Genomic DNA, 25,991 nt, shown 5'->3' on the forward strand with positions numbered 1-25,991 from the left:
AACATCAGAAAGAATAATGGATAATAGAGAGAGGAGGCCAGGAAAGTTTGATACAAATGAGAGAGTAACACATGCTTTCTTGTTTTGATTGGAGTGAAGAACAGTGGATATGAGGTGGAAGAAAAGTTGCCCTGAGGGGACACAGGGCTGTTTTTTCAATCTTGGCTGGGGTCAGTCCTGCTTATCTTCCACCAAATATGGACAAAGAAGCCGCCTCACAGAGCTTCTTCTTTTTAATCATAGAGCTATTTATATCACCTAAGCTTGGCAGACATGTTGCTCTAAAACCCAATGACATATGCTACTATTTCATGTAGTTTCCGTTTGTGAGGTTGTTAATATGAAATCTTCATTAATCACGTTATCATTATAATTAAAAATTATTTGATTATGGTTTGCTAGTATCTGATCTATTTCATAACTGCAGAAATATATCTCTGGGAAAGGGCTAACCCACATGCCTGCAAGGGCTGATGGGTGGCAATTTCAACTGTGCTTTTCTTTCAATGGTCTGTTTCCTGATAGGCTCTCTCATGAGAGAAAGAAACATGATGTCACTCTGACCTAAAAATCTCTCATTCTCAGGCAGCAAAGTATTGATAGAACCTAGAGTGCAGCTTAGAGTCTCATGGTTCTTAGGCCTTTCTGGGTTGTTCCACGGGGATGAGACTTTCAGAATAAGGCCCTAGACATATATTTAAGACTGAATCCCATTTCCATGTGTTTTTTCTCTGTAAGTCTCTTTTTTTCCTTAAGTCTCCCTGTATCCCTGTACTCTATCAAGTTGACCAGACACACCGGCATCAGTTTTACAGGCCACACAACTTATGGTTACCTACTAAAAAAGAAAACAAAACAAAAATCAAGTTTGTAAGGAAGAAAGCCTGGAATGTAGTAAACATGGTCTTCTTTTGCCTTCTTTATATTTTATTTAAACAAAAATATAAAAAGTGACTGTAATTTTTAGCCAGATAATTAAAAATCAATTATATTACTCCTGCAAGCATTGTTTATAAATGTAAATGACAACATGTATCTTAGACACTTTGGGTACTCGGGCAAAAAGTAGTCCTTGATAAAATGTAACATATATGATTGCACAAATTTGATTACTAAATACTTAAGCTAATTAGCCATGACAATTCAAACTTAAGCAATATGCAAAGAAAAATGCATGAACTGCCCAAGCTATAGAGCATTTAAAAAAATTCATATTTATTTCCAACTATTCTGTGGCTATTAATATCCATGAGTTGCTTTTAAAGTTTAACAACACTGAAGTGTCTAGAAACATTCTGAATAGTAACAGTATAGTAATAGTAATACTGCGAATTTTATTTTCAAATTTTGGTCAATAAGGAAGAAAATAATAAAGTTAAGTAGTCAAAAGAAGTACTAAGAAAAGTATAATCATTCATATATACAGATAATATGAACAGTATAGATTCACTTTCAGCTGATTCAATCCTATTTACATATTTAAAATAGAAAATACATCCTAATTTGTCAAGAAGCTGACCACATTTAGCACCAGGAAAGAAACTTTATGTCAGCTTTTGAACATGACTTCAGATCTTGTCATAGGAAAAAAAAACTTTCATAGAATCTATATGTAGTTATCACTATCAATTAACTAAAAAAATAGTTTTTAAAAGTAATTGCTGCACATCATTAATTCACAAGCAATTAAAAGGAAATAAAACTTAAAACCGGGACTACTTGATACTGCGCACAACTCTCCTACAGTGGTTTGTTTTCATTTCCTCCAATGCTTGTTCCAGTTGCTGAACCAAGTGCATCAGGGTAGCTGGATCTGTCTGCAGAACTTTGGTGTTGCGATCTCCATTCTGATTAAGGTGTAATTTTATAGTCACTGATGGTTTTATCTGTTGCCTGAGGCTTCTGCTTGCAAGCTTGATTTTAAATGGAATAAGAGCATAATAACAATTTAATACATAAAATACACTTAATACATAACATTTATAATTACTTATACCATGTATAAAAATAAAACTTCAGATAAAGCATAGACTTCAAAATAAAAAGTAAACTTTAAAACTTTTTTTGGGGGAAAAAAAAATCAGAACATACATACAACCTTACAGTGTGGAAAAATTTCTTAAATATGATATAAAAGGCACAAACCATAAAGAAAAAAGTGACAAATTTAACTATTTTAAAATTATTAAATTTTCTTCAAAGGACACATAAAGATGGTGGAAAAACAAGCCACAAACTGAGAGTATTTTGTAACACATACAAGCAAAAAAAGATTAGTATCCAGAATGCATGAATAACTGCTCTGATTTATAAGGAACAAAACATAAAACCAACAGAAGAACATACAGAAGACGAAATAAGCACTTAACAAAAGTAGTAACACAAATAGATAAACAGGCAAGTATGCTCAACTTTATTAGAATCAAGAAAATGGTCAATAAGACCATAAGATACGTTTCATTAGCATGATTAAAAAGCTTTCCATATGGGGCACTGCAGGTGATGGGAATGGAAACTCTCATCCACTGCAAGCGAGTAAAAAACTATAAACAAAAATTAACAGAAAATTTAGGATGGTGGTTACCTCCAGGGTGCTGGGAGGGGTTCTTATTACGGGAGGGAGATTCAAAGGTATTGGTTTTGTTCTAGTTCTTCAGCTTGGCAATGGGTACTTGTTTTTATTCTTCTTCTTTAAACTGAGCATCTATAATCTTTTGTTTGTATGATCTAGTCAAAAATTTTAAAAATAAGCACTATTGTCCTTGAATAGGTGGCTCGGTAGGTTGGCACATTATCCCATACACCAAAAGGTTGCAGTTTTGATTCCTGGTCAGGGCACATAACTAGGTTTTGGGTTCAATCCTGGTCAGGGTGTGTATAGGAGGCAACCAATCGATGTTTCTCTCTTACATCAATGTTTCCCTCTTTCTCCCTTCTTCTCTCTCTCTAAAATCAATAAAAACATACCCTCAGATGAGGATTTTTTTTATTTTTATTTTTTTATTTTTTTAATTAAATCTTTATTGTTCAGATTATTACATTTGTTCCTCTTTTTTCCCACCATAACTCCCCTCCTTCCAGCTCCCACCCCACCCTCCGCCCTCACTCCCCACCCACTGTCCTCATCCATAGGTGCACGATTTTTGTCCAGTCTCTTCACGCATCTCCCACACCCCTTTTCCCCCCAAGAATAGTCAGTCCATTCCCTTTCTATGTCCCTGATTCTATTATAATCACCAGTTCATTCTGTACATCAGGTTATTTATTCACTTGATTCTTAGATTCATTTGTTGATAGATGCATATTTGTTGTTCATAATTTGTATCTTTACCTTTTTCTTCTTCTTCCTCTTCTTAAAGGATACCTTTCAGCATTTCATATAATACTGGTTTGGTGGTGATGAACTCCTTTACCTTTTTCTTATCTGTGAAGCTCTTTATCTGACCTTCAATTCTGAATGATAGCTTTGCTGGATAAAGTAATCTTGGTTGTAGGTTCTTGCTATTCATCACTTTGAATATTTCTTGCCACTCCCTTCTGGCCTGCAAAGTTTGTGTTGAGAAATCAGCTGACAGTCGTATGGGTATTCCCTTGTAGGTAACTGAGTTTCTTTCTCTTGCTGCTTTTAAGATTCTCTCTTTGTCTTTTGCTCTTGGCATTTTAATTATGATGTGTCTTGGTGTGGTCCTCTTTGGATTCCTTTTGTTTTGGGTTCTCTGCGCTTCCTGGACCTGTAAGTCTATTTCTTTCACCAGGTGGGGGAAGTTTTCTGTCATTATTTCTTCAAATAGGTTTTCAGAGGATTTTTTTAAAAAAGTACTAGTGATATATTATTAAAAGATTAAAAAAAACTACTAGAAACAATGACCAACTTGGAAATTATGGCATTTAACCCAACACCAGAATGTGCTCTCTACAGGCGATTTTCCATTAAAAGGAACCAGGACCTCCTTGAATAGCTGATTCGATTGAAGTCTGGGACAGGAATTGTACAAGATGAACCTGAAACATCTTGTTATACAAGAAAGCAAGATTGTTATCTAAAACTACTGGAGTAATGTCAAAAGGACAAGAAGCCAAACTGAAGAGATTTCCAAGTGAGTGACAAATCTAAATCTAAGATTTCAGGATTAACTTAATACCACAACAGAATATTCTGACTAATAACTTCTTCCAATTAATTCTGGATCATTTGTACATAAAAAACAAAACAAAACCAAGATACTAATCCAAAGCTGAAATTTAATGTCTCAAAATAATTTGGAAACAATAGATTAATTCCTTTGGGTGAGTTAGTCTCCAAACATAAAATAGATATCTGTAAGGCAAATTATCTCTGTAAGATCATTTCTCTAGTACAGAAGAATAAATATGATTACTGGAAATACTACTTAATCATTCAGTTATGCATTATTTATACTTCTTTTCCCTCTATATCTGCACTGACAGATAGGGACCAAATGTATTTAGGTGTAATTAAGTCAGGAATTTTTTAAATATATGTATATTTTATTGATTTTTTACAGAGAGGAAGGGAGAGGGATAGAGAGTTAGAAACATCGATGAGAGAGAAACATCGATCAGCTGCCTCCTGCACACTCCCTACTGGGGATGTGCCTGCAACCAAGGTACATGCCCTTGACCGGAATCGAACCCGGGACCCTTCAGTCCGCAGGCCGACGCTCTATCCACTGAGCCAAACCAGTTAGGGCAAGTTAGGAATTTTTTGTTGAAAGACTTAAGGTCACTCAATCTATCTTCCCACTTTTAGATAACATGAGTCTATTTTTAAAAAATATATTTTTATTGATTTCAGAGAGGAAGGGTGAGGGAGAGAGAGACAGAAACATCAATGATGAGAGAGAATCATTGATCGGCTGCCTCCTGCATGCCCCATACTGGGGATTGAGCCCACAACTTGGACATGTGTCCCTGACCAGAATCAAACCTGGGACCCTTCAGGCCTCAGGCCGACGCTCTATCCACTGAGTCAAACTGGTTAGGGCAACATGATATCTAAATGTACTTATAAGATACTTATGTGTACCATTTTTTAAAAAAATTTCTAGATAAAGATTATATAATATCCTAACAAACACCTAGTAAGATAAAATTACACCTAATTTTTTCTCAGAAAGAAAACTGAATGACACTCAGTACTACTACCGCAGGATAAAGAACAGTATCCCACAAAGTTCTTGATATGAACTTATTTTTAATGGGGATGGAATTCTGTCCTTCTCCCTGTAAAAATAACAATAGCAATTTTAAATATAGTAGCCTTAAAGGTAACATCCTCCTTCACCAATGTCAGATGCATTCAATTTACTGGTGCTACTAATAAAGGCATTAATTATGTTTGTAATTTATGAAGTATAGGAAGTGGTTTTTTTTAGAAACTCAACTATGATTAATTTATTTCCCATAAGCAACTGCACAATAATTAGATGGTTCACTACCAATCTCTATGAGACAAATCAGTTACTCAAAAATGAAAAGTTCTGTATTGTTACTAGTTTCCTAGCCTTTTAGCTGGTTTTCATTTGATAAGTCTTCCTCCCATAGCAGAAAAATCCACTCCAGTTAAAATCCCTTGTAATAATTTCAACTAATACGCACACAGAATCAATTAGTTCTCTAAGTAGCTTTTTTAGCACTTAAATGCATTTCACCATGAGGCAGTATTCATTCAGTATCCCCTCAACTTTAAACTGTATTAATTCTTATAGTAATCCAGCTATTCAAACTAATTTCACTGGATAAATGAGCTCTCTTGAGTTTAACTTTAGAAAATTCAATTGCTTATTCTTCTAATTTTTAAGATGTCTTTATAATGAAAAATTCAAAGTCAACAAAGCAAAAAAACAAAAAAATTCTAAGGGCTACTGGACCCCAAGATTCAGAAGATATCATCACTACATAATAGAGGTAAAAATGTATAAGATAAATTACTGCTGAACCTCATGAACATAATCATCCCTACTTCTCCACCTGGTTATTATGAAAGGACCTAAACATAAAGGTTTAACCAATGATCTCCTCCTCCCCATGAGCTCTGCAGGACTTGCTGCTTAACCTGTACCTTGTCCCTTGCTGTATCCACACCCCATGATAGGTATACAAGAATTATTTGATAAATCATTTCTTTAAGAAGGTGCTTACCACCACTAGCCACCCTCCCAACCATTTTATATTTAGCAGTGAATTCCTGTTATGTGCCAGGCATTGTGCTGGGGACACAGTTGTTAACCTGCCCTCATGGAGTCTATAATCTGGTTCATGCCTTATCTTGTGTTAATATCTATTCAAGTACTCATCAAACTAAAGTACAAGATGTACTGGTTAAAAATGCGGATTTTTTTCAATAGATGGAGTTACACATATGTTGATATATATGCGATTTAATATGTATGCTATTTTGTTGTATTGACAACAAGCTTCAAAACTTCATATGTCAAATTTTCTGAAGGTGTTAACATCATAGATATTTTTACACTTAAAAATGTTGAAATTCATGCCAAAAAAAGAGCAACTGCAGGAAGTTTTAATTCATTACTTTATTTTGAAGAAAAGTGCTGCTGAATACTTCAGCAAGCTTATGGTGAACATGCTCCATCCTATCTAATAATGAGAAAATATGCTAATCGACCCTTACGCCATCACAAAGATGGCAGGGCCTGCAGCCAATAAGGAGGGAATATGCTAACTGACTGCCACGCCCTCAAAGATGGCAGCGCCCACAGCCACAAGATGGCCAGCATGGGAGGGCAGATGTGGGTGATCAGGCCAGCAGGGGAGGACAGTTAGGGGCAACCAGGCCAGCAGGGGAGGGCAGTTGGGGGCGACCAGGCCTGCAGGGGAGGGCAGTTGGGGGGGACCAGGCCTGCAGGGGAGGGCAGTTAGGGGCGCTCGGGATGGCAGGGGAGGGCAGTTGGGGGCAATCAGGCCGGCAGAGAAGCAGGCGTCGATAAGGCTGACAGGGAAGTGGTTAGGGGGTGATCAGGCAGGCGAGCAGTTGGGAGCCAGCAGTCCCAGACTGTGAGAGGGATGTCCGACTGCCGGTTTAGGCCCGATCCCTGTGGGACATCCCCCGAGGGGTCCTAAGATTGGAGAGGGTGCAGGCTGGGCTGAGGAACCCCCCCCTCCCCCGCCCCAGTGCACGAATCTCGTGCACTGGGCCTCTAGTCTCAAGATACTTATGAACATTGGTTTAAATGCTTTATAAAAGTGATGATTTCAAAGTGAAAAACAAAGAACGTCCAGGACAACCGAAAAAGTTTGAAGACCAACAATTACAAGCATTATTGGAGGAAGATGCGTGTCAAACTTAAAAACAACTTGCAGAAAGATTAAATGTTGCTCAGCAAACGATTTCCGATCATTTACAAGCAATGGGAAAGATTTTTTAAAAAAAGAAAATGGGTGCCATATCAACTGAACAAAAGACAAATGGAAAACCAAAAAGTCATCAGTAAAATGTTGCTTCAATGGCACGAAAGAAAGTCTTTTTTGTATCAAATTGTGACTGGCGATGAAAAGTGGATTTGAGAATCCCAAATGTACAAAATCATGGGTTGATCCAGGTCAACCATCAACATCAACTGCAAGGCCAAATCACTTCGGAAAGAAGACAATGCTCTGCGTTTGGTGGGATCAGGAAGGTGTATTATGAGCTTATAAAACCAGGTGAAACCGTTAATACTGATCACTACCAACAACAAATAATGAATTTGAACCACACTTTGATCATGAAACAACCAGAATGTGCCAGAAGACACAGCAAAGTAATTTTGCTTCATGATGATGCACCATCACATACTTCAAAACCAGTTAAAGATACATTAAAAGATCTTGCCTGGAAAGTATTAACCCACCCGCTGTATTTACCAGACCTTGCTCCTTCAGATTACCACTTGTTCAGATCGATGGCACACGCACTTTCTGAGCAGCACTTCTGTTGGAAGCAACCCATTTTCTTCCCTATCAGAAAAGTGTAAACAAGGAGCCCAGAATGCTGGTAACCTTGAGCTCTGGCAAGGGCCAAAGCTATGCACCGATTGTTTAGTCAAGACAATGGTGACTCAAGCAATTTCCTGACCAAATAGTCTCAAAGTAAATCTTTACTAATATTTATTGACCTTTAAGATAGTCTGTCTGTCTTATCAGAATTGCCTGCCTTACTAAGGGCAATATGTGTATCCAAAATTGAATAAAAGGTAGGCAGGGCCTGGGTACCAGCTAAGTCTTTCTTCTTCAAAGAGATTCTCTGCCTGGCCCACAATTTCCAAATTATTATTTCTTGTCTCGTCTTGTCATTTGCCCGCGGCCCTTCTCCAGATCCCGAACCCTAAGCCACACGGGACGTGGCATCACACACACTTCAAAACATATGAAGAAGTGGAAAATTGGATCTTTGAATGGTTTGCCTCAAAACAAGCAAAGTTCTATTGGGGCAGTATCCACAAATTACCTGAAAGATGGGGAAAATGTGTAGCTAGCAATGGACATTACTTTGAATAAAGCACTTCTGATGTTTCTCTTGAAATTATCGTGTTTTCTTTGATTACAAAATCATTATTAACCGATAACACCTTTAACTGCTAAACTCCTCTATCAGAATTTCTATAACATATTTGGACCACCTATTCAAGTCAGGAAAAATCCACGATAACAGTGGTTTACAAACTTTTTTGCATATTAAAATAACCTGGGTAAATGGAGAGCTTTTAAAAAAATCCTAAACCCTGGCCATTATGGTTCAGCTGGATAAGCTTCATCCTATGCACTGAAAAGTCACCGGTTTGATTCTGATTCCCAGTTAGGGCAAATGCCCAGGTTTCAGGTTACATCCCCAGTCAGGGTATGTGTGGGAGCAACCAACTGATGTTTCTCTTTCATGTTGATGTTTCTCTTTTTCTCTCCCTTTCCCTTCCTTTCTCCCTAAATCAATAAAAACTTATTTTAAAAAAATACTGATGCCCTGGCCAAACCCCATACCAGTAAGTCAGAATCTCTAGGGAAGTGGGGTGGGGAATGGAGCACAGAATTTTTTAAAGCTCCCAGGTCATTCCAATATGCAGTTCAGTTTGGCTAGGCTAGTGTGCTAAAAACCACATATTCCAACGGTTGCCAACTGGTGATCTGTGAGGTCTGAAAGGTTGGCGACCGCTGATATATGCTCATTCCCATATGCATGTGGGCCTTTACAGCTTACACTGTCTCCTCTGTCAAGAATATTTATCCTAGTTTTCTCTATTCATTTATCCTTCTGAGATTTCACCCCCTTTTGTTCAGACTTTTCTGGATCATTCCTGTGTACATTCACTGAACTACCTGAACTATAGCTTTTTTTGAAACACTCAGTGTATCTTGATTTACACAATTCTATTCTTTTCCCTCCTCCAAAACCATCTATATATATAAAACCCTACTATGCAAATAGACCCAACGGTGGGACAACCGAACAACTGGTCACTATGACATGCGCTGACCACCAAGGGGGCGTGCGCAGAACATGGCGGGTGTTGGCTGCAGGAGGCAGAGCGTGGAACATGGTGAGCATTGGCCATGGCAGGATGGTGGAGCAGGTGAGTGGGGGTTCCAGACCTAGGTAGGACACCAGTCGCTGTCATCGAGGCAAGCCTCTAGTCGTTACTGAAAATACTTTGTTCCCACACGCTGCGGTCCCGCTGGTCACTCACACCTGCTGCCGGCGCATGGTGCCGCCCCCGATCACTTGGCGCTGTCAGCGGGTGCGAGCGAAGGCTGCAGGCCCCTATTGCCCCTGAGGGCTTCTCCACCTCCCCCTGCTCCTGAGGGGCGATCAGGGCAGCAGCCGCCACTCACACCCACTGCTGGCACCAGCCCCAATCACCCTGTGCTGTCAGCAGGTACGAGTGGGGCCGGTGCCGTCAGTGTGAGGGGGGCGGCGGGAGTGGGGCTGCTGGCAGACTGGGGACTGGGGGCCACGGTGAGAGGGGCCGGGTGGGGGTGCGGAGGATGGGCCAATACCTGCTCCTGTGCCCACCACAGCCTCGTGGCCCACAGTTCCTCTTAAGATGCACGAATTCGTGCACTGAGCCCCTAGTCCTATATAATAAAAAAGCCTAATATGCTAAGTGTCCAACTGTTGTTCGACCAGTCACTATGATGCACACTAACCACCAGGGGGCAGACACTCCGATTGGTTGGTTAGCTTGCTGCTGGGGTACGGCCAATTGGGACTGGGAGAGATGGGCTGGACATGCCCTGGACCCCTCCCGCGGTCCCTCGCCAGTCCCGATCGTGCACCAGTGGGGTCCCTCGGCCTGGCCTGCACCCTCTCGCAATCCGGGACCCCTCGGGGGATGTTGGAGAGCCGGTTTCGGCCCAATCCCCACAGGCCAGGCCAAGGGAACCCATTGGTGCATGAATCTAAGCATCAGGCCTCTAGTATTTCATAACTATTTTTTTTAAATATATATCTTATTGATTTTTTACAGAGAGGAAGGGAGAGGGATAGAGAGTTAGAAACATCGATGAGAGAGAAACATCAATCAGCTGCCTCCTGCACACTCCCTACTGGGGATGTGCCTGCAACCAAGGTACATGCCCTTGACTGGAATCGCTCCTGGGACCCTTGAGTCCCCAGGCCGACGCTCTATCCAGTGAGCCAAACCGGCTAGGGCCATAACTATTTTTAATTACAGGTTATTTCGAGAACATCTAATATTCCTAAATGACAATATCTTTTCCAGCTGAGAAAGCATCTTACACTTTGTTTCCCAAAGCATTTAGCAAAGCAAAGGATGACAATCAATAAACATCTCTTAATCTGTCACTGTTTGAAGAAGGGTTACATGCAATAGTCTGACAACTACCTTTTGGTTATCTATATGGCTTTAAAAACAAATGAATCTCACAAATATAATATGTACAGAAGCCAGAGCCAGGCACAAAAGAGCACTGCTGAATCATTCCATATACAGAAAGTTAAAGAGCAGCAAAAGTAATCTATGTATTAGAAATCAGGAAAAGAAAAAAGGGGAAGTAGTTGGAGGAGATGAGGAAGACACTTTTGGGATGCTGGTCATGGGTAAGTGTTGGTTTCATGGGTATTTTCACCATGAGATAACTCACTGAACTGTACATTCACTGACCTGTGCACTTTTCTATGTGTGTATTTATTTAAACAAAAAGCTTTTAAAAAATCTAAGCATCACTGAAGAAAATCTGCATAACCATCTCCTTTTCCAAAATAACCTATTTCTTACAAACTTTGCAAATTAAACTGATGTGACACATTAAAAATATAAGAAAATGAACTATTTGTGAAATGGCCTGAAAAATGAACATTAAAAAACCAGTTTCAGGCCTTTACCACACTATTGTCTATGTCTATGGGTTATGCATATATGCATATATGCATATGGTTAAAAGGCCAGGGGAGGGGGTTAAAATGGGGGGCAAGGGGCCAATGGGGGGAAACAAGGGGACACCTGTAATATTTTCAACAATAAAGATAAATTTTTAAAAAATGTTACCTAAAAGACATACAAACAAACAAAACCTCTCAAGTTTCAAACCAGAGTTTGGTTAAGGTGGTAAAGAATAGGCCTGAGGACATAAACCTAAAATTAATCTTGTATCTAATTCAGATTAATAATAATAAAAAGCCATACCTGTACATCTAGTCGCCATTCAAGGCTGTGGTAACTGGGGAGGTCTGGTGCCAGTTCACTCAGAATAGTTCTGATCTCCTTTCTGTTATCCAGATAAAGCTGAAGCAACAATTTGTTCAATTCTTCTGAGAATCCCAGAACAAAAACAGAGTCTTGGAAATCCAGTTCGGAAATCTAAAGTGATTGAGTTTAACAGAACATCAAAATTTATCTTTGTCTAGAAAATGCTAAAACAGTTGATATACTACTATACAAAAGAATATGAAATCCCTGAATTCTTTTGGTAAATCCCCAAATTCTGTCTGGTAAAAGAAACAACACTCCTTAATTAAAGGCAACCCTTGCTCACTATTTTAAAATCTGAGTTTCTGAGACATAAAAATACTTTATTAAAATATAAAAATAAAGAATTAAAATGCTCCATTTTCTCTCCTGTTCTATATCACGCCAGATGCTGCTAATATGCAAAAAAGTAAATCACTATATTCTCCCTTCTCTTAGGATACATACTATGGTATATGGTTCAGTAACATGCAGAATTAATGGCAATTTTAATTTACACTAACACTAGAGGCCCCATGCACAAAATTCATGCAAGAGTAGGCCTTCCTTCCACCGGCTGCCAGCACTGGCTTCCTTCCGGCAGCCGGAGGGCACAGGGGACCAGGCTTTGTCCGGAAGGACATCCAGTCTAATTAGCATATTACCTTTTTATTATTATAGATGAAGGTATTCATGACAGCAGATCGTTATACCCTAGAGGCCCGGTGCACGAAATTCGTTCGGGGGGGCGGGGGAGGGGGCGGAGGGATAGGGGGTGGCTCCCTCAGCCCGGCCTGCACCCTCTCCAATCCGGGACCCTTGGGGGCTGTCCGACTGCCAGTTTAGGCCCAAATCCTGTGGGTTTGGGCCTAAACAGCAGTCAGACATCCCTCTTGCAATCTGGGACTGCTGGCTCCTAAGCACTCACCTGCCTGCCTGCCTAATCACCCCTAACTGCCTCTGCCTAAGCCCCTGCACCCAGGACCCAGGCTTTCCTCCTCCGGCCAGCTGCAGGCACCTGGGACCCAGGCTTCCCTCCCTCCGTCCGGCAGCAGGCACCGGGACCGGGGTGGCTTCACCCAGACCAGCTGCAGGCACCCAGGACTCCTGATCGCCCCTAACTGCTCCCCTGCCAGCCTGATCACCCCTAACTGCTCCTCTGCATATCTGATCACCCCTAATTGCCTCTGCCTCGGCCCCCGCACCCAGGACCCAGGCTTCTCTCCTCTGGCCTGCTTCAGGCACCCAGGGCCTGGGGGAAGGCCCTCAGCCTGGCCTGTCCCCCTTCACAGTCCGGGAGCCCTCAGGGGATGTTCTACTGACGGTCTAGGGCCACAGTCTGGCCTCCCTCTGTGGGAGGTGACCAGACCAATCAGGGGAAGGCACTGCCCCCATCACCCCGGCCAGTGCTGCTGCCTCTGGCCTCCCTCTACGGGAGGCAACCATGCCAATCAGAGGATGGTGCACCCCATCACCCTACCACTGCTGCTGCCTCTGGCCTCCCCTATGGGAGGCAACTGGGCTGATCAGGGGAAGGCATGCCCCCATCACCCCTCTGCTGCTGCCACTGCCAGCCTCCTTGGCCTGCCCTGGGCCCTCGCAGCCGCAGTATAGATTGTTTAGGCCTGGCTTCACCAAATCAATCATAAGCCATGAATAACATTACTGAAATAAGCAGGTATTGCCAGCACTATGATGTAGAGTATGCATGACCTTCTTAAGGTTTGGGAAATGCAAGATAGTCCACAGAAGCCCTTACCATGAGCTTTGAGCTTTCAGTGAGCAGGTATATTAATCCTTCCACGCCATGCTGGACAGTGTCACTACTCACATTGAGTTTTCCTGAGAAAAAAGGAAAAATGAGCAAATAAATTAATGTGTGGTTTTTATCCTTTTACTCAAACTCTTATTTAAGACTAAATATTGTCCATTGTTCCTTTTTTTTCCAAACAATTAAAAATAATGAGGTGGTAACAGCGTTCCGCTCCTTCTCGCTCCCAGCCCCATGCCTTCAGGAGTGCCCGCTGTAACCTTCCTTCTTCACCAATGCAGCCGCCCGAGACCAGACCTGCGGCAACCGACTTAACCTGAGAACCTGCCCTCCTGCAGCGGGAAAAAACAATGCTTCACCAAAAGAAGATGTGTGAACAATAATAACCGAACACTGGCGTGATGCGGCTCACCAGGCTAGTCCACACACTTCGTTCGGTGAGCGTAAGCCTTATGGTATGTCTCGCAGGCGGTAGTATGTCTATTTTACTCACGAGGAAGCCGACTGATAGAAGCTCTAAAAACCTCACGGCTTCTTAGGAAACCAGCAGGACCTGCGCCCGGACGGACGGGCCCTCCGGGTGCTACTCTACCACGAGGGCACTAGCCCCTCACAGACGCAACGACCCCTTTCTCAGGGCTACAGACAACGGCTAGCACAGCCTGCGGGGCCGCGCCCCTCCCTTCTTACTGGCGGCGCCCTCGTAGATCTTGGGGTTCGCGCCTCGCCTCAGGAACTCCACCGCAATCCGCCCAAACTCGGCGACGACTGCAACGGAAGCCAGGAGACCGTGAGCACCGGGCGCTCCCGCGGGTTCCCTCCCCGGACCCCACAACGCCACCCCCCGCTGCCGCGCCCCGGACCCGAGCTGTTCACTCGCGGCAGAAAGGCCAGGTGCTCCTTGTGCTCCTCGGACAGGTCCAGCAGCATCTTCGCGGGGCCGTCACCTTCCCTTCAGCGCGGACCCGCCCTCGCCACTTCCGGTCCCGAGTCCGCTCGCGAAGGAGGTCCGACGCGTCAGCGTCCTGAGCTTTGGGTTCTGGGCTGTGTTGGTCCCCTGCTCCAAGGAGCCCTGGGGTGTGTGCTGCGGCGCGGGGGTTAGCGGATTCTTCTGATCGCAAATACTATAAAATATGTAGCAGGCTGGGGGGAAAGTTGCTAGGCTCTGTGGGAGACAAAAAGGTGTTTAAAATCCGAACGCCCCTCTACCCCCGCAGAGCTTACATTTATATCAATAGCTAACAGTTATTAAGCACCGAGTCAGGAACTGTTCTTACCATTATTGTTCTCATTAAAGGTAAGGAAACTGAGACTTTTTTCTTTCTTTACATTCTTTTATTACAAATATATTATACATTTCTTTTACAAATTAAGAAGGTACAGGTTAGCAAAACTATACACAGGTTTTTTTAAAAGACAAGTTTGAATCACATTATACCTACATTTATAACGGTGTTGTTTTTTGTTTGTTTGTTTTCCATTTAAAGCATACCATGAAATACTTATTTACCATTAACTGGTCTTCTACAAAATCATTTAAAAAATTTTTTTATTGATTTCAGAGAGGAAATCAATAAAAACATCAGATTGCTGCTTTATTGGTTCTAAAAGCTATTAATGAAGAGAAGAGGGGAGCAAGAGGAAGCCAAATATCTAACCATTATTGAAAATATAAATTATAGAATGTTCATAGAATGGAGTAGCATGCTAACATTTCTATCTCACTAGAGATAGAAACATCAATGATGAGAGAGAATTATTATTATTATTTTAAATTTCTTTATTTTTTTTTAAATAAGCCTAAAGCAGGTAGGCTTTTTTTAAAAAAAATATATTTTATTGATTTTTTACAGAGAGGAAGGGAGAGAGATAGAGAGTTAGAAACATCGATGAGAGAGAAACATCGATCAGCTGCCTCCTGCACACCTCCTACTGGGGATGTGCCCGCAACCCAGGTACATGCCCTTGACCGGAATCGAACCTGGGACCTTTCAGTACGCAGGCCGACGCTCTATCCACTGAGCCAAACCGGTTTTGGCTAAATTTCTTTATTGATTAAGGTATTACATGTGTCCTTATCCCCACATTACCCCCCCCCCCCACTCATGCCCTCACCCCCTTGTTGTCTGTGTCCATTAGTTAGGCCTATATGCTTGCATATAAGTCCTTTGGTTGATCTCTCCCTCTTACCCCCACCCTCCCCTACCTTCCCACTGAGGTTTGACGGTCTGATCGATGCTTCTCTGTCTCTGGATCTGTTTTTGTTCATCAGTTTATGTTGTTCATTATATTCCATAAATGAGTGAGATCATGTGATATTTATCTTTCTCTGACTGGCTTATTTCACTTAGCATAATGCTCTCCAGGTCCATCCATGCTGTTGCAAATGGTAAGACCTTCTTTTTTTTACCACGGCGTAGTATTCCATTGTGTAGATGTACCACAGTTTTTAATCCACTCACCTACTGATGGGCACTTAGGCTGTTTCCAAATCTTAGCTATGGTGAATTGTGCTGCTATGAATATAGGGGTGCATATATCCTTTCTGATTGGTGTTTCTGGTTTCTTGGGATATATTCCTAGAAGTGGGATCACTGGGTCAAATGGGAGTTCCATTTTTAGTTTTTTGAGGCAACTCCATACTGTTCTGCACAGTGGCTGCACCAGTCTGCATTCCCACCAGCAGTGCACGAGGGTTCCTTTTTCTCCACATCCTCGCCAGCACTTGTTGTTTGTTAATTTGTTGATGAGAGAGAGAATTATTGATCGGCTGCCTCCTGCACACCCCACACTAGGGATCAAGCCTGCAACCTGGGCATGTGCCCTGATGGGGTATTCAACCATGATCAGGAGACCTACTAGTTTATACTAATAGGTCTATGCTCAACCACTGAGCCATGCCCACCAGGATACAAAATCATTTTTAATGTTAGCATGCTACTCCATTCTATGAACATTCTATAATTTATATTTTCAATAATGGTTAGATATTTGGCTTCCTCTTGCTCCCCTCTTCTCTTCATTAATAGCTTTTAGAACCAATAAAGCAGCAATCTGATGTTTTCTATTAGTTTTTGAATTTACTAAAACTTCAAAAGGTAGCAGTAGCAAACACTAAAATAAAAACTGTTCTTACCTTGGCTGAAACTTTTCCCTACATTGATTTCCAGAGAGAGTGGAAGGCAAGTGGTGGAGGGATGGGGGTGGGAGAGAGAGAGAGAGAGATTGACTCCCAAGCATGCTCCCGAACCTGAGCTGGGGAATTGAACCTGCAGCCCAGGTACATGCTCTTGGAAAACCTGCAGCCCTTCAGTGTGCAGGCCTATGCCCAACCACTGAAACAAGCTAGCCAGGGCAAAACCGAAGCTTTTATAGACTACTAGAGGCCCAGTGCATAGATTTGTGCACCGGTAGGGTCCCTCAGCCTAGCCTGTGCCATCTCGCAATCCAGGGTGCCAAGGGGGATGTTGGACTGCCAGTTTTAGCCCAACCTGGCCTGCGGGGATCGGGCCCAAACCGGCATTCCAACATCCCCCAAGAGATGTAGTAGTGCACGAAGCAGCAGGTGGCTGGGGAGGAGCCTGAACCCAGGCCAGGTGCAGCGCAGCTCCTGTTCATCCTGGCCCCACTGCGCCTGCTGCCACCACCACTTGGTAGACTCGCTGAGCGGCGCTCCAGCTGTGGGAGTGCACTGACAGCCAGGCAGCAGCTTGTTCATTGAATGTCTGCCCCCTCCTGGTCAGTGAGTGTCATAGTGACCGGCCACTTGTTTGGTTGGTTAGGCTTTATATATATATATATATATATATATATATATATATATATATATATATATACACACACACACACACATATATACACATATATATATATACATATATATATATATTTTAGAGGCCCGGTGCACGAAATTCGTGCACGGGGTGGGGGGAGGGGTTCCCTCAGCTCAGCCTGCATCCTCTCCAATTGGAGACCCCATGGGGGATGTCTGACTGCCAGTTTAGGCCCTATCCCTGCAGGCCAGGTCGGCCCAAAACTGGCAGTCTGATATCCCTCTCGCAATCTGGGACCACTAGCTCCTAACCACTCACCTGCCTGCCTGCCTGATCACCCCTGACCACACTGCCTGTCTGCCTAATTGCCCCTAACCCCTCTGCCGGCCTGCCTGATTGCCCCTAACCCCTCTGCCGGCCTGCCTGATTGCCCCTAACCACCTCTGCCTGCCTGCCTGATCATCCCTAACTGCTCCCCAGCCAGCCTGATTGCCCTCAACTGCCCTCCCCTGCTGGCCAGTTCGCCCCCAACAGCCCTCTCCTGCCAGCCTGGTCATCCCCAATAGCCCTCCCCTGCAGGCCTGATCACCCCCAATTGCCCTCCACTGCCAGCCTGATCTCTCCCCCAACTGCCCTCCCTTGCAGGCCTGATTGCCCACAACTGCCCTCCCCTGCAGGCCTGGTCGCCCCTAACTGCCTCTGCCTCGGCCCCAACCACCATGGCTTTGTCCAGAAGGAAGTCAGACGTCCGGAAGATGGCCGGTCAACCCTGTCTAATTAGCATATTACCCTTTTAGTAGTAGATGGATTATATAGGATAGGATTGCTTAAATGGGGATGAAAAGCCTTTTCAGCAGGAGGAAACGCTCTTGGCAGACGAAAATACATAATCCCGATATCTGGACTGATAGCCAGCCATATGCACTATACTGCCAAACCGGTTATTAAAAAATTGAACTGCTTTCTTACACCTTACACCAAACAGCTGTTGCCCTTAAAACCCCTCCTCAGCCCCCACCTTAGGTTCTGCCCTTGCAGTTCACCCAGATTTGGTTCTTATTGGTCGGTTTCTATGCCAATCAGCGTCTCCAGGCCTATCTCTGGGCCTCTCTCCAAGCCTGATCCTCAGCCTCCATGGCAGCTGTGGATCAGGCCCTGCCTCTCTCTCTCTCTGGGCCTCGCCAGCAGCTGCGGCGGCTGCAGATCAGGCACTGCCTCTCTCTCTGGGCCTCTCTCCAGGCCTGATCCACAGCCATGCCCGCCTCGCCCCGCTGCCCCGCCCACCCGCTGGCCACCAGCATTGCTATGATAGGAGCCTGTGGACCACAGGGGAGCACCAAGAGGTGCTCCATGCACTTCCTGGTGACCAGTCATCTGTCTGGTCATTTAGATTGTGATGACCCCTGGCCTCTTATAATGTAGACAGACTAGGGGCCCAGTGCACAAATTTGTGCACCTTAAAAGGAACTGTGGGCCGCAAAGCTGCGGTGAGCACAGGGGCAGGTCTTGGCCCATCCTCCGAGCCCCCCATCCCAGCCCCTCCACCGCAGCCCCCGGTCCTGTCTGCCGGCGGCTCCACTCCCAACGCCACTGCTCCCACCCACTAACAACATCGGTCCCGCTCGCACCTGCTGATGGCGCAGAGCAATTGGGGCCAGCGCCAGCAGTGGTTGCAAGCAGGGCCAGCACCATAAGTGGTGGTGAGCAGCGGCTGCTGCCCCAGTCGCCACTCAGGAGCAGGGGGAGGAGGAGAAACCCTCAGGGGCGATTGGGGCCGGTGCCAGGCTCTGGCAGTGGGTGTGAGCAGCAGCTCTGGCACTGGCAGCGAGTGCAAGTGCCTGCTGGTGGGATTGTGGCGTGCAAGAGCAAAGAATTTTCAGTTTCCACCAGAGGCTCACCCCGATGACAGCAACTGGTGCCCCACCTTGATCTGGCGCCCCCACTAACCTGCTTCACCATCCTGCTGTGGCCGACGCCCACCATGTTTCACTCATGCCGCCTGGTGGTCGGTGTACATCATAGCGACCGGTTGTTCGGTTGTTCTGCCATTCAGTCTATTTGCATATTAGCCTTTATTATATAGGACTAGAGGCCCAGTGCACAAAAATTTGTGCACTCAGGGGGCGGGGGGTCCCCCAGCCCGGCCTGTGCCCTCTCACAGTCTTGGACCCCTCGGGAGATAATGACCTGCTGGCTTAGGCCTGCTCCCGGGTGGCAGAGGGCACACCCAATCCCTAAGTGCAGCCCCTGGTCAGGCTCAGAGCAGGGCCGATTGGGGAGTTGGGGCGCCACCCCGTCATGCACAGAGCAGGGCAGATCGGGAGGTTGCGATGCCACCCTCAGTCACACTCAGGGTAGGGCCGATTGGGGGGTTGGGGCACTGCCTCCTGTCACACTCAAGGCAGGGTCCATGGGGAGGTTGTGGTGCCACCCCCTGTCACACACAGAGCAGCGCCAATCAGGGGGTTGGGGCGCTGCCCCCTGTCACTCACAGAGCAGGGCCAATCAGGGGGTTAGGGCGCTGCCCCCTGTCACTCACAGAACAGGGCCCACCAGGGGGGTTGGGGCTCCATACCCTGACACACACAGAGCAGGGTCAATCAGGGGGTTGGGGAGCTCCCCGCTGTCACAGAGTAGGGCTGATAGGGGAGTCTGGGCACCACCCCCTGTCACACACAGAGCAGGGCGGATCAGGGGGTTGGGGCGCTGCACCCTGTCACACTCAGGGCAGGGCCAATGGGGAGGTTATGGCTCTACCCTGTCACACACAGAGCAAGGCCCGTGGAGGGGGTTGGGGCGCCACCCTCTATCACCCACAGAACAGGGCCGATCAGGGGGTTTGGGCGCTGCCACTGTCACACACAGAGCAGGGCAGATAAGGGGGTTGGGGCGCTGCACCCTGTCACACTCAGGGCAGGGCCGATGGAGAGGTTATGGCTCTACCCTGTCACACACAGAGCAGGGCCCGTGGGGGGTGGGGGGGGGTGGCGCTGCACCCTGTCAAACACAGAGCCGTAGGGCAATCAGGGGATTGGGGAGCTCCCCCCTATCAGGCACAGAGCAGGGCTGATCAGGGGGTTGGGGTGCCTTCCCCTGTCACGAACAGAGCAGGGTGGATAGGGAGGTTGTGGCCCCGCCCCCTGTCACACACAGAGCAGGGCGGATCAGGGGGTTGGGGCGCTGCACCCTGTCACACTCAGGGCAGGGCCGATGGAGAGGTTATGGCTCTACCCTGTCACACACAGAGCAGGGCCCGTCGGGGGTGGGGGGGGTGGTGCTGCACCCTGTCAAACACAGAGCCGTAGGGCGATCAGGGGATTGGGGAGCCCCCCCCCATCAGGCACAGAGCAGGGCTGATCAGGGGGTTGGGGCGCCTTCCCTGTCATGAACAGAGCACGGCTGATCAGGGGGTTAGGGTGCCTTCCCCTGTCACACACAGAGCCACAGGGCGATCAGAGGGTTTGGGCGCTGCCCCCTGTCACACTGATCCCGGTGCTGGGAGCCTCGCTACTCCGCTGATCCCTGTGCCGGGAGGCATATTGCCCTTTTACTATATAGAATAGAGGCCTGGTGCATGGGTGGGGGCCGGCTGGTTTGCCCTAAAGGGTGTCCTGGATCAGGGTGCGGGTCCCCACTGGGGTGCCTGGCCAGTCTGGGTGAGGGGCTGAGGGCTGTTTTCCGGAAGCAAGTGACTGAAGCTCCCAACCGCTCCTTGTTTTCTTTTTTGTTTTTTTTTATTCTGGGCCAGCTTTAGCTCTGAGGCCTCGCTGCTGAAAACATTGATACAATGTTGCGGACCGGCTAGATTTCAGTCCGGCTGGTTTCTGGGGTTTTGTTTAGCTTCTTATTTGCAACATAGTATATAGTTGCTTAGACTTGCAGCTGACAGGCCGGCAAGTTAGGCGGGGAACGTTGGAGTCCTCCTTCACTGCAGCAAGCAAGCCTCATGTTCGCTTCCAGCTGCCTGGCTGCCGGCCGCCATCTTGGCTGACAGTTAATTTGCATATACTCACTGATTAGCCAATGAACAGGGTAGCGGTCGTACGCTAATTACCATGTTTCTCTTTTATTAGTGTAGATTAGTTTGCACAGAGCTTTTGTATATGTCACCTTATTTTTCTTCTTTAATAGTAGAGGCCTGGTGCACGAATTCATGCACAGGTGGGGTCCCTCAGCCTGGCCTGCAGTCGGGGCTGATAGAGACCATTGGGGCCTGCTGGCAAGGGGTACGGACCATGGGAAATTGGCCGGCCACAGGAAGTTGGCTGTGGAAGGGCACTGACCATGAGGGGGCAGCTCCTGCATTGAGCATCTGTCCCCTGGTGGTCAGTGCAGGTCATAGTGACCAGTTGACCAGTTGTAACAGTTGCTTAGGCTTTTATATATATAGATAAATGCTCAGTAGCCCTTAACTGGTTATTTTCTTTATTTTTAAATTTTATTTTATTGTTTAAAGTATTACAGATAGTAGTACATATGTCTCCTTTTTCCCCCATTGACCTTCCCCTGGCCTCCCCTAACCCCCAGCACATGCCCTCACCCCACCGATCCAGTGTCTTGTGTCCACTGGTTATGCTTATATGAATGCATACAAGTCCTTCTGTTGATCTCTTACCTCCGCCCCCAACACTCCCCAGCCTCCCCACTGTAATTTGACAGTCTGATCAATGCTTCTCTGCCTCTGTATCTATCGTTTTGTTCATCAGGTTATAATGTTCTTTGTTATCCATAAATGTGTGAGATCATGTGGTGTTTTTCTTTCACTGCCTGGCTTATTTCACTTAGCATAATGCTCACCAGATCCATCCATGCTGCTGCAAATGATAAGAATTCCTTATTTTTTATAGCAGCATAGTATTCCATCGTGTAGATGTACCACGGTTTTCTAATCCACTCATCTGTTGATGGGCACTTAGGCTGTTTCCAAATCTTAGCTATTGTAAATTGTGCTGCTATGAACATAAGGGTGCATATATCCTTTCAGATTGGTGTTTCTGTTTTCTTGGGGTATATTCCTAAAAGTGGTATTACTGGATTAAATGGCAGTTCCATTTTTAAATTTTTGAGTAAACGCCATACTGTTTTCCACAATGGCTGCACCAGTCTGCATTCCCACTGCAGTGAAGGAGGGTTCCTTTTTCTCTGCATCCTCTCCAGCACTTTTCATTTGTTGATTTGTTGATGATAGCCATTCTGACAGGTGTGAGGTGTTACCTCATTGTTGTTTTAATTTGCATCCCTTGGATGATTAGTGACTTTGAGCATGTTTTCATATGTCTCTTGGCTTTCTGAATGTCCTTTTTAAAAAAGTGTCTATTTAGGTCCTTTGCCCATTTTTTGATTGGATTGTTTATCTTTCTTTTGTTAAGTTGTATGAGTTTCCTATAAATGGAGATTAAACCCTTATTGATGATAACATTGGCAAATGTTCTCCCATGCAGTGGGCTTTCTTGTTGTTTTGTTGATGGGTTCTTTTGCTGTGCAGAAGCTTCTTATTTTGATGTAGTCTCATTTGTTTATTTTTTCTTTAGTTTCCAATGCCCTAGGACAGGGGTGGGCAAACTTTTTGACTCGAGGGCCACAATGGGTTCTTAAACTGGACCGGAGGGCTGGAACAAAAGCATGGATGGAGTGTTTGTGTGAACTAATATAAATTCAAAGTAAACATCATTACATAAAAGGGTACGGTCTTTTCTTTTTTTTTTTTTTTTTTTTTTTTTTTAGTTTTATTCATTTCAAAAGGACCGGATCCGGCCCGCGGGCCTTAGTTTGTCCACGACTGCCCTAGGAGCTGTATAGGTGAAGAAATTGCTTTGGCATATGTCTGGAGATTTTGTTGCCTTTGGATTCCTCTAGTATTTTTATGATTTCCCGTCTTACATTTAAGTCCTTTATCCATTTTGAGTTTATTTTTGTGTATGGTGTGAGTTGGTGGTCTAGTTTCATTTTCTTTTTGCATGTATCTGTCCAATTTTCCCAACACCATTTATTGAAGAGACTGTCTTGACTCCATTGTATGTTCTTGCCTCCTTTGTCAAATATTAATTAAACATATAGGTTCGGGCTGATTTCTGGGTTCTCTAGTCTATTCCATTGATCTATATGTCTGTTCTTGTGCCAGTATCAGGCAGTTTTGAGAACAGTGGCTTTGTAATTGTTAGGTTAGGTGGCTCAGGAGGCGATGCAAGAAATAGAGAGTCCAGTGAATCAGAAAAGAAAGGAAAGGAAAAGGTTTATTTCTGCGTCCCCGGGAGACCCACGTACCCCCAAAGACAGGGCATGTGGATTCACACCAACAGGGAGGGGGGTGCTTTTTTTATACTGTGGTTAGGTGAGGGGTGGGGACATGAGGTGAGGTATTCAGTTGAGGAAGTTTCAGCTGCAGGGGGGTCAGCCAGGTATTCAGGAATGAGTCAGTATCTGTGTGGGGATCAGTGTTGATTCAGGGAGAAGCCAGTATCTGTGTCTCTGATCCTGGGCTCTCTCCGACCTAACAGTAATACAGCTTGATATCTGGTATTGAGATCCCACCTACTTTGTTCTTCTTTCTCAGGATCGCTGCAGCTATTTGGGTTCTTTTTTTATTCCAGATGAATTTTTGGAGAGTTCGTTCTAGGTCTGTGAAATATGCCATTGGTATTTTAATGGGAAGTGCTTTGAATTTATAGATTGCTTTGGGTAGTATGGACATTTTAATAATGTTGATTCTACCAATCCATGAACATGGTATGTTCTTCCATCTGTTTATGTCTTCCTCTATCTCTTTTTTCAACGTCCTGTAGTTTTCTGAGTAGAGGTCTTTTACCTCTTTAGTTAAATTTATTCCTAGGTATCTTAATTTTTTTGGTGTGATGGTAAATGGGATTGCTTTTTTAGTCTCTCTTTCTGTAAGTTCACTATTGGTATATAGAAATGCCATAGATTTCTTGGGGTTAATTTTGTATCCTGCTACAATGCCTAATTCATTTATTAAGTCTAATAGTTTTTTTTATGGAGTCTTTAGGGTTTTTTTATGTACAATATCATGTCATCTGCGAATAAGGACAGTTTTACTTCCTCTTTTCCAATTTGGATGCCTTTTATTTCTTCTTCTTGTCTAATTGCAATGGCTAATACTTCCAGTACTATGTCAAACAGGAGTGGTGAGAATGGGCATCCCTGTCTTGTTCCTGTTCTAAGGGGAAATGGTGTTAGTTTTTGTCCATTGAGTATGATGTTGGCTGTGGGTGTGTCATATATGGCTTTTATTATGTTGAGGTATGATCCTTCTATTCCCACCTTGCTGAGAGTTTTTATCAAAAATGGGTGTTGGATTTTGTCAAATGCTTTTTCTACATCAATTGATATATGACTACATGGTTTTTTTCCTCTCAATTTGTTTATGTGATGTATCACATTTATTGATTTGTGGATATTGTACCATCCTTGCACCTCTGGGATAAATCCAACTTGGTCATGGTGTATGATCTTTCTGATGTATTGCTGGACCCGATTTGCTAAAATTTTGTTTAGGATTTTGGCATCTATGTTCATGAGGGATATTGGCCTGTAATTCTCTTTCATTGTGTTGTCTTTATCTGGTTTTGGTATTAGGGTGATGCTGGCTTCATAGAATGAGCTTGAAAGTGTTCCTTCCTTTTGAATTTTTTGGAATAGTCTGAGGAGGATATGTTTTAGTTCTTCCTTGAATGTTTGGTAAAACTCCCCTGTGAAGCCGTCTGGACCTGGGCTTTTGTTTTCTGGAAGCTTTTTGATGACTGCTTCAATTTCTTCCATAGTTATTGACATATTGAGATTTTTAGATTCTTCCTGATTGAGTTTTGGAATGTTGTATTTTTCTAGGAATATGTCCATTTCCTCCAGGTTGTCTAGTTTGTTGGAGTAGAGTTGTTCATAGTATTTTTAAACAATCATTTGTATTTCTGTGGGGTCTGTTGTTATTTCGCCTCTATCATTTCTGATTTTGTTTATTTGGGTCCTCTCTCTTTGCTTCTTGGTGAGCCTGGCTAGAAGTTCATCAATCTTGTTTATCCTTTCAAAGAACCAGCTCTTGGTTTCATTGATTTTCTGTATTGTTTTTTTGGTCTCTATGTCATTTATTTCTGCTCTAATATTTATTATCTCCTTCCTTCTGCTCATTCTGGGCTTGTCTTGTTGCTCTCTTTCTAATTCTTTGAGATGTAGCGTTAGATGATTTACTACCATTTTTTCTTGTTTTTTGAGGTAGGCCTGTAGAGCTATAAACTTCCCTCTCAGGACTGCTTTCATTGTGTCCCATAGGTTTTGGATTGTTGTGTTTTCATTGTCATTAGTTTCCAGGATGTTTTTAATTTCTTCTTTGATCTCACTGGTAACCCAATCAATATATAATAACATGCTATTCAGCTTCGAAGTGTTTGAGTGTTTTGGGTTGTTTTTATTGTAGTTTATTTCTATTATTATGCCATTGTGGTCTGAGAAGATGCTTGGTATGATTTCAATCTTCTTGAATTTGGGGAGACTTTGCTTGTGACCCAATATGTGGTCTATTTTTGAAAATGTCCCACGTGCACTTGAGAAGAATGTATATTCCGTGGCTTTGGGGTGAAATGTTCTGAAGATGTCAATTAAGTCCATCTGATCTAGTGAGTCATTTAGGATTGCTGTTTTTTTGCTGATTTTTTGTCTAGAGGATTTATGCAGTGATGTCAGTGGTTTATTAAAGTCCCCTATTATGATTGTATTTTTGTCAATCTCTCCCTTGGT

At 44.3% G+C, this 25,991-nt stretch overlaps 1 protein-coding gene across 1 annotated transcript; it reads right to left on the minus strand.

The window, feature by feature from the left end:
* Positions 1-375: 375 nt before the first annotated feature.
* Positions 376-14,454, minus strand: COMMD2 (COMM domain containing 2). The gene is made up of 5 exons (XM_070403491.1): positions 14,337-14,454; positions 14,164-14,241; positions 13,462-13,544; positions 11,661-11,834; positions 376-1,913 (listed from the first exon to the last, which is right to left on the minus strand). Exons 1-5 carry the CDS (start codon positions 14,401-14,403, stop codon positions 1,716-1,718), a joined length of 600 nt encoding a protein of 199 aa, XP_070259592.1. The 5' UTR covers positions 14,404-14,454; the 3' UTR covers positions 376-1,715.
* Between the last annotated feature and the right edge of the window lie 11,537 nt (positions 14,455-25,991).

The sequence above is a fragment of the Myotis yumanensis genome, unplaced genomic scaffold (assembly GCF_028538775.1).
Source record: "Myotis yumanensis isolate MYYU_CA2020_CCGP unplaced genomic scaffold, mMyoYum1.0.hap1 SCAF_2, whole genome shotgun sequence".
Taxonomy (NCBI): Eukaryota; Metazoa; Chordata; class Mammalia; order Chiroptera; family Vespertilionidae; genus Myotis; species Myotis yumanensis.